The sequence below is a fragment of the Dioscorea cayenensis genome, chromosome 18 (assembly GCF_009730915.1).
Source record: "Dioscorea cayenensis subsp. rotundata cultivar TDr96_F1 chromosome 18, TDr96_F1_v2_PseudoChromosome.rev07_lg8_w22 25.fasta, whole genome shotgun sequence".
NCBI lineage: Eukaryota > Viridiplantae > Streptophyta > Magnoliopsida > Dioscoreales > Dioscoreaceae > Dioscorea > Dioscorea cayenensis.
Window position 1 is genome coordinate 3,074,965 of NC_052488.1, and position 8,459 is coordinate 3,083,423.

The 8,459-nt window shown below is 32.8% G+C and overlaps 1 protein-coding gene across 3 annotated transcripts; it reads right to left on the bottom strand.

Annotated features, from left to right (window-relative positions):
- Positions 1–824: 824 nt before the first annotated feature.
- LOC120281855 ((-)-germacrene D synthase-like) lies at positions 825–3,957 on the bottom strand. 3 transcript variants are annotated; one of them, XM_039288548.1, is made up of 6 exons: positions 3,410–3,675; positions 2,950–3,325; positions 2,564–2,782; positions 2,284–2,422; positions 1,526–1,783; positions 825–1,416 (listed from the first exon to the last, which is right to left on the bottom strand). In XM_039288548.1, the coding sequence occupies exons 1-6, from the start codon at positions 3,672–3,674 to the stop codon at positions 1,129–1,131; spliced, it is 1,545 nt and encodes a 514-aa protein (XP_039144482.1). In that variant the 5' UTR covers position 3,675; the 3' UTR covers positions 825–1,128. The 3 variants fall into 3 exon arrangements, with proteins under 3 accessions (XP_039144482.1, XP_039144484.1, XP_039144483.1); XM_039288550.1 differs by lacking the exon at positions 3,410–3,675 and adding an exon at positions 3,849–3,957 and having other exon boundaries at positions 826–1,416; XM_039288549.1 differs by having other exon boundaries at positions 826–1,416; positions 1,526–1,774.
- Between the last annotated feature and the right edge of the window lie 4,502 nt (positions 3,958–8,459).

Sequence of the window (8,459 nt, forward strand, 5' to 3'; positions counted from 1 at the left end):
TTTATTAGAATATTTAAATTGTTGGTGAATGACATATTTGGATATATCCTATTATTAGAATATTATACTCTATAAGTTATTCAAAATTTTTATTTCGAAAACTTGTAATATTCTGAAAAATCCAGTATAATTGAAACATACCTCTGAAATTTCTGTCTTAGTCTAACTATGCTTTGGAGACCTATGCTCATATCTGACGATTTACTATATCTCTGTTTGACAGTTTTGAAAACTGATAATTCTTTTACCTGCAATGTTTTGGTTAACGGCAATATTTGAGAATTATACCCCTAATGGGCTATTTATATGTAAACTCTTTTCAGTCTGAGTTAAAAAGATTAGTTTTCAGCATTTGAATTCAAGATTTATAAACCCTGTTGTTGTAAAATAATTTCTAGATTACTTACTGAGCTAGTAAGCTCATGGATTTGTTTTGAATCCTTTTCAGATCAAGAGTGTTAGACCAGCGTGGATCTTGAAAGATTGTCTGTAGATGCTGTGTTATTTGTTGTAAATTTTGAGCTATTGTCATTGTCTATCCCTGTATTCTTGTATTTTGTATTTTGGACTTCTATATCCTGGTATTGTGTACTTTGTAGAGTCTGTAATCCTATAACACTGTTGAGTTATTATAGATTTTCTTGTCCTGAATCAGATCCTGAGGCCTTGCAGGCCTATGAGGCTCACACCTTGTGGGTCTGCGGCCGTTTGTCCGCGCGTCGGGTCCGGTTGGGCAGGGTTCAGGGCGTGACACCACTGTTGTTTGTTTTGTTAGGGAGATGATGATTAACGGTTCTTAATTCATAGAATATATATACACAATATATGAGACTCCTTTAAATGAACAAACTTTCTTCATGATCGTTCAACCAATAAAATACTGCATAGAACTATAATTAAGCATGGACATTACACCATGATGACAAGCTCATAAATAACCAACCAAACACGTAAATAATAAAGCAACTATCATTTGACCCCTAATACATATAAAGATACTAAAATCTTCTATGCATACTTGCACTCCATATTAGGTGAGACCCGTGCTGCTTCAAATCAACTTCAACAAGTTGTACAATACTAGACTAAGGTAGGGATGTTGTTTTAAAACATATTTCCGCTTCAACATTAAATTGGTTGAACAAACAATAATGAGATGGAATTTTTTAATAAACTTGGCTCAGTATATCCATCTATCTTTCTATAGATGGTTTCCATTGTACAAGCAGAATTAACTACTCTGGCAAGTAGAGCAGATGGTATAGTTAGATGTAAACACTCTTTATTGATGTTCTTCCATGCATCCTCTACCAAATGTAATAATCTTGCTTTTGCCTCTTCTAGTGAGTCTCCAAACTCATTCATGCAGCAATGAATTGTTGAAACAACATGTTTTCTTCCCATCTTTGCATCAACCTATGGAAAACATATCGAAGATAATTTATTAATAATAACATATTTTAAGTTAAATAATCAAAAAACTTTTAATTTTAAACTAGTTATTTTTTATCGAAATCATGCATACCTCAAAACCCCCAACATCATCCATGAGCCTAGAAAGCTTGCTTACATCTTTGATAATTTGAGGAAAACTTGTAACCCAGTCAAATGAGTGCTTCCCTGCTATTTCTCCCATACCAATGAATGAGGCACAAGCAACAACATTCAAAGTAGAGGTCTTGATTGACAGCTCCAGGTGTTCGGCCAGTGATGGTACATAACATTCATCTCTCCATTTGGCTTCTTCTAGGTATACAATAGCCAACTTTTCAAACTGCGAAAACTAAAATGAAGTTAAACCTTATGTCATGGGTGGTTATATTTAAAAGAGACAAATATTTTTGTTATTTGTGCATTTCTTTGCTGAAGCACAAGGATATACCAACGCATTGATTAAGGTAATACATATCATATATATGAATATGTATATATATATATATATAACTTTGGGTTTCATATCCTATAAAATTTAAGCTCATAATACATTTGAATTGCAGCTAACAATCTTAACTAGAATCAAGCAACCAACCTTTGTAGTTAAAAAGCGCAATTCTTTATGCAATGAAGACAAATTACATCCATAAAGGGTTTAGATTGTTGTGATTCAATATGTTATGAAATTGTGATGGATGGAATATTCATAAATATTTATTTTCATGGTGTAATTAATTCGATCATCATTGAATATACTTTTGCAACTATTTTTTTTAAATTATATGTCAACATTAAAAATATATTGAAATGCTTAATTTCTAAGCTATTTAGACTAGTGAATTATTGTACTTCTCTTCTGAGGTAATCAATGCGGTAAAGCTTGCCATCCTTGAGCACTTCATCTTCAAGTTCTCCCATTGTCTGATATATGGCAAGGAAAGCAACTCGTAGACATTCCTCCATCTCATCAGCAGCCTTGAAGTCCCACCTGCATTTACATACTTGCAATAAAGCTTGCAGGGCTGGTCCGGTTAATAATTTGATATGGAAGCAAAGTGAACAAAATAATTTTAATCATCATGTGTAATTTGTGTTCAGTGACCTGAAGATATATGATAAAGTTTCTGACCTTTGAATTGCACCAGTAAAATGTTGCAGCTCAACCATTGTACCATAGGAATCATAAACATCATCCATAAGGGAAACCATAGATATCACCTTTACCATCATCATCCTGGCCCTTGAATACTGGGGCTCAAAATATACGCCTAATATCCAGAAGTAGAGTTCTACTATCCTGTCTCTAGCAAACGTCAGCTTTGTTGGCACACCTACATCTTTCCACCACCTGTATATTCAGTAGAATTCTTCAATATAAGCCAATCAAAATTATGAGTTAAATTAAACATATAAATATATATATATATGTTACTATTTTGTAATTCGCTAATATCAAAGCCACCCAAGTATGGTAAGAATTAATCATCTAAAATTATAGTTTGTATGAGTACTTACATGCTGATCTTTTTGACCTCCTCTCTATGAAGTAATTGCAATATGTGAAAATCAAGCTTTGCAAGCTCAAGCACAACATCGTTCTTTGCTTCAGTGTCTTCTTCATAAATGGGTATATATAATCTGGCATTCAATTTGGTCATTCTCTTTCTCAAAGGTGCTTCCAATGCATGCTTAACTTTTCGTGCTAGGCTTGGTCCTATATGCTTCACAAGAGACTGCAAATGGCTTCTTGTGAAATCAAGGGCTTCATCCAACAAATCCTCTCCAGGGATTCCAAGGTAAGCTGCTTCATACAAGCTTAACAAACCATTCAAATCATTACTCACTTCTTCTTTGAACTTTCCTTTGCCATCCATAAACTGGTTAAAGACATCTGCAATATATATATGCATATAGATATAAACAAACTCACAAGAAAATGTTCATGCCAAAATGATGTACATAAATATATAAATACATGGTGGAACATAATAGTGACGTTCTCTTAGTAATCTAAACCGAAGAGCAACAAAATGAAGATCGTCGTCACTGTATGAATGGTGACCAGAAGAACTAGAAGTATTAACGAACCATAACGCTTCACTGATCTCTTGTTCAAAGTGATAAGCCACACCAAGGCGTTGGAGTGCATCAATGAGTTGCATCTCCTCTCTCATTGAACCCTTTGCATCCTTTAGCAAAATCTTTACATCCTTAACGAGTACTTGCATTCTTTGTTTCATCTGTTCCCTCCTGGATGTGTATGTATATATATATTAATTTGTGTTAAAAATAACAAGTGAAACTATGGCATGCCTTTGTTCAACTGTTGTCCTTCAACCTTCATTTTTTCTTACATTTAATACATGTAGTTTATCTATTTTTAAAAATAAAATTTTTAAAACAGTATGGCATGCCTGATGTGTAGATGATAATGTAACATTTGTGATGAAATAGTCTCCCCATAGAGATGGATGGAAGTTTGCAATGGGACGAACAACTACATCTTCATTCTTTGCAACCTTGAAACACTCGCTCCATTGTAGGAGTATGAATTACATTAGAGGAGGACCATTGTTCACAGGCTCCATTTGTATTTGTGACCTACATATCAAAGAGAGAAAGAGAAAGAGAAATCGGGCATGTGTTCGAGTTATGACACAAGCTTCCACACCTCATTTATAAGTAGAAGTAATAATTGAATTTGTTTATAAATAATTTCTGGCTCATATGCAATGTGTGTTTAAGATCTATTTAACATTTTTGTGGTGGAGGATGGTTTATGGAGTTGGAAAATGGTGCATATCTTTATGAGTATATATTTGAAGAAGGAATCAAGTTGGTGAATTATTGGAAAAATATAGGGCAACAAGTGGTTGCACATCATCAAGTAGTTGGAGCAATCATTATTATTTGCTAATGTTTATCCTTGTTCCAATGAACAATTGCAGTCCTAAAGGGACGAAAGTGAAATTTCATTTGGACAATTGGTTGAGCACCTGTAAATTGTAAAATGAAGAATTTGGATTGTGACCTTGCCTATTTATCATACAAAAGAAAATAACTTGTTTATATATAGTGCTTTCATGTGCCATAAAACAAGTTTTCGCGTGTTACACGTGCACATTATAAAAGAAAGTTGCGTTGTTGTTAAGGTCACGTAATCTTATAGTGTCTCCTGCTATAAAGCAGACGATGTTAGTATCCCGTTATGCTTAGGAGTACGTAATCTATTATATAAGTCTCCTGGCATAGAGGACCGGCGAATAAGTGCCGTCGAAAGGCAAAGGAAGCCTGCGTGTGGAAGTGCAAAAGCGCGGTATGACGCCGCAAGGAGATATTACTAATCAGGCGTTTTACTACAAACTTTACCGACAGCAGGGAAAAGTGCGATGCTCGTAAAGCATGTGCAAGTTGCGCCCATCGGTGAGCTCAAAGGAGTTAGAAAAGGAGAGACAAGGATTGTTTTTAATAGAAATTCTCGATGAGTACTGCAGTGGGCGAATTTTCACATTTAGCGAACTCTGACGTGATCTCGGCTTTAGATCTTTGCAAAAATTAGTTTTAATTCTGCTACTGCTAGTGCGTAGTTGTTCTTTTCATTTATTTAAATCGTTCTCAATATAAATAATCTAGTAAGTAATATAGTTATAATTATACTGCTCCTTGTTTCGCTACCTACAATCCATGGAATGTGGCAGCAATTACAGTTCAATTGGCATTTCTTCCTTTAGAGCTGGCTATCTCCAAAGCAAAAGACACACATTATAATTATATGTTCCCTCAGCCTGCCACGGCAATAATCCATGGGAATCAGTGAAGAGTACCATAGCTCCACCGCACTTTCTTTAGAGCTACATTCTAGCAAGATTATTATTACTGTCTCGATACTATCTTAAAATATTTTGTATAAAATTGGCTTCTAATAGAACCTCTCTATACCTTTTATTAGAAAGATGCCCATCTTTATAAGTATTCCTCAATATATTTTCTCCCAAAAGAGACCTCACGTGAATAAGAGTTTTAAATTTCACAACAATTAGAATTATTATATCTCAGGCCCCAAGAGAAATTAGAGATCAACATGATATCATAACCTGCAGACATTTAGCACGGAAACCATTTAACCCATAGTTTAAATTGGTCCTAGGCTCTCTTAGGCATTTCATAGGCCCTGAGAACTGAGATCATATTTATATCTAGCCTAGTTTTTCTATGGACTATCTTATTAATACTTCCTAATTATTGTACTCAGGAACAGCTTTGAAGAAATATATTAAACCATTAGAAGTTTATATTCCCAAAAATAATCACAGAAAGGATATAATAAAAAATAGAAGGGTATTATTTATTAAAAGTTCGCAGACATTTAAAAAACAAAAGTTATCATATTAGGAAAAAATCTATCACTTATACTAAAAGGAATTACGAACAAAACAACAAAAGATGAATTGAAATCCTTATCACGTAATTTTAAAAGATTAAGAGATTTAAACCCTGCAGTAATTATGGTAGATAGCCAAAGAAGAATAGACTATATTAGGGAATAAAACCCCAGAAATAATATGATATTATAAATAACTTCAGCTTTATAAATGTTAGTTTTCTTAGATATTAGAGATAGTGTGGAAACCTAGGCACATACAGAACCATACTTAAAAAAATGAAGCTGTGAAAAATATTTAACCAGACATAATGTTAAAATTGAAGACCGTGAGCAGACATAGCTTCCGGCGGTTTGTTATTAAACAAAGAAGACTATTTAGAACTAAAATATATATACTTGAAAGAAGCGTATATATACCTATTATTAAAAATATACGCTTAATGTATGTAATGTTAGTGATTATACAAAAATGGATAAAAAGAAACTTATCTCCGGGACGCAGCATAGGATTAGATTTTTGGAAACATTAGAAACAATGAAAAAGCAACTTAGTTCTCGAACATAATAGCATTAGTGCTTGTTTTAAGTTAAAACAGATAAATATTTAGATTTAGCTTTTTCCTTATAACTAAGAAGAATATAGAAAAAGAAGGTTTTATATTAAATGTTATTTTCCCACACCTTACTCATGAAATGCTTGCATGGTACAATCCTCGCTTAAATAGTTTTCTTATGTCAGATATGTGATGATCTCTCCGGGACAAACATTAGAAATACTAAAAAGAAAAATAGAAAATATGAATAGAAAATTAATTCAAAAGATTCAACCAGTAGAAGACCTATTAGCTAATAATGATTATATTAAAAATCAGAATAATGAAGTAATAAACCTGTTACATAAATTAGAAAGACAGACATAGACCATGTCTTACCGGGCAGAACACAAAACGAATCAAGACAAATCAGCACCGATAATAATATAGTTAAACTACTAAAAGAATTAAAACACGGCACCAATATAATGAGTAATTACTACAAAAAAAGTCTTATTTAAAGAACCGAGGTACCAACCTAGTGGTAGTAAAGGACAAGGCTCATGGCCTCCGAATAGCAAAATCAAGAAACAATCAAACAGTCATCACCATAACTTAACTTGATATCCAACAATAGACAAATTAGAAGAACAAATCATACAAAATGATAGATGAGAGTACCACAAAAGAAGTTACCCTTAAATAGACTTTAATTTTAAAATTAATAACCTTTAAATATTTAGACCAACAAATAAAATGTATAAAGAAAGAAAATACTATATATTATTTATTTAAAATGAATAACATACAACAAAGGAAAGGAATACTTTAGCTAGCACCTCAAAAAATATAACTAGTGAAAATAGTATTGGTAAACCCTTAAACAAACATATAACAAACAAAAAATACCAATCTCACATAGAGGAAATCAGGAGATATTAGATAGGGATATAGAACATATAATAATCATCGAGTAGAATTATTAACCAAAGGTCCAGAGAAAACAGAAATTTAAATTTTAATTCATTGATATAATTAATAGAGAAGAAGAGATATTTGTGTCAATGTAAAAGTAAATATCCCTGCAGGAATGAGAGTACTAGAAAACAAAAGTATCCGAAAGACTAGTTCAATTTAGATTAATTGTAAATAGAATCAAAGATTAATTAAGAAAGAAATCCCCAAAAGTTTTAATTACTTAGCATATAAAGTGATGGTAACTGATGTTAGAAACATTAGTACCCATTGAGATAGATATGAGTAATAACTATGGCCTCTTTTTATTGTATTCAAGCAAGATATTAAAAGACATAAACTAATAGAAATTGAATACGCAAAGGGATATGATGACCAAAATAGTACTTTTGACAAATATGGAATTTTAGTAGCTAACGATAATAAAATTACCAGATGACAAATCAGACAAATGAATCATAAGTGCCATGAAAGGACAAAACCCGCGTACAAGTACCCAGGCAAATTCATGGTTACCTGAATTTGCTTCAAGAATACCACACGTGAACTTCTAATTTATAAGACCTAAAATAATTATAGTATACTATTGGTAACAAATCAGTCTGAGAAGATAATCGAATCAAAGAATAAAGAGTAATGAATATAAAAACTAATAACCAAAAGGGAATTTCTCACCAACAGAGAAATTGTTAAGATTGGGAGATGAAACGATAGAAAAGGGACATTTAGATACTATGATATTAGAATATGATAAAATCATAACTTAAATTAAGTTTACGCGAATAAGTACAAACACCAAGATAAAGACGAACCTTCTAAATCTTGGTATGGAAGCCGTGAGTGGCGCCATAGTCCCTCCCATAACCCTCCACTTCACACCCTACCCACACCAGCACAATTCTTTATGGAACATCCGTGTCACCCGACAACCCAGTAGATCCCCTGTACCATAATCCCGAAACAGATATTCCGATGTAAATAATCTAGAGTGACCTAAGATGAGTTAAGTCTCAGATAGAAAATTACTCATGGATACAAGATTATTAAACTTTAACAAAGACATGACCCCCTGCAATGGACTACTATTATTGAAATATGGGAGCCTAAATGGTATGTAGAAAATATGAGTTAGA

Bases quoted from the DNA above. Each gene is read 5' to 3' on its own strand.
- LOC120281855 (XM_039288548.1), bottom strand. From the start codon at position 3,674: ATGAAACAAAGAATGCAAGTACTCGTTAAGGATGTAAAGATTTTGCTA. The intron at 3,326-3,409 runs GTATTTATATAT...TATATATTGCAG, and splicing joins TCACTATTATGTTCCACCAT to ATGTCTTTAACCAGTTTATG. The intron at 1,784-2,283 runs GTACAATAATTC...ACTTCATTTTAG, and splicing joins TTGATTACCTCAGAAGAGAA to TTTTCGCAGTTTGAAAAGTT.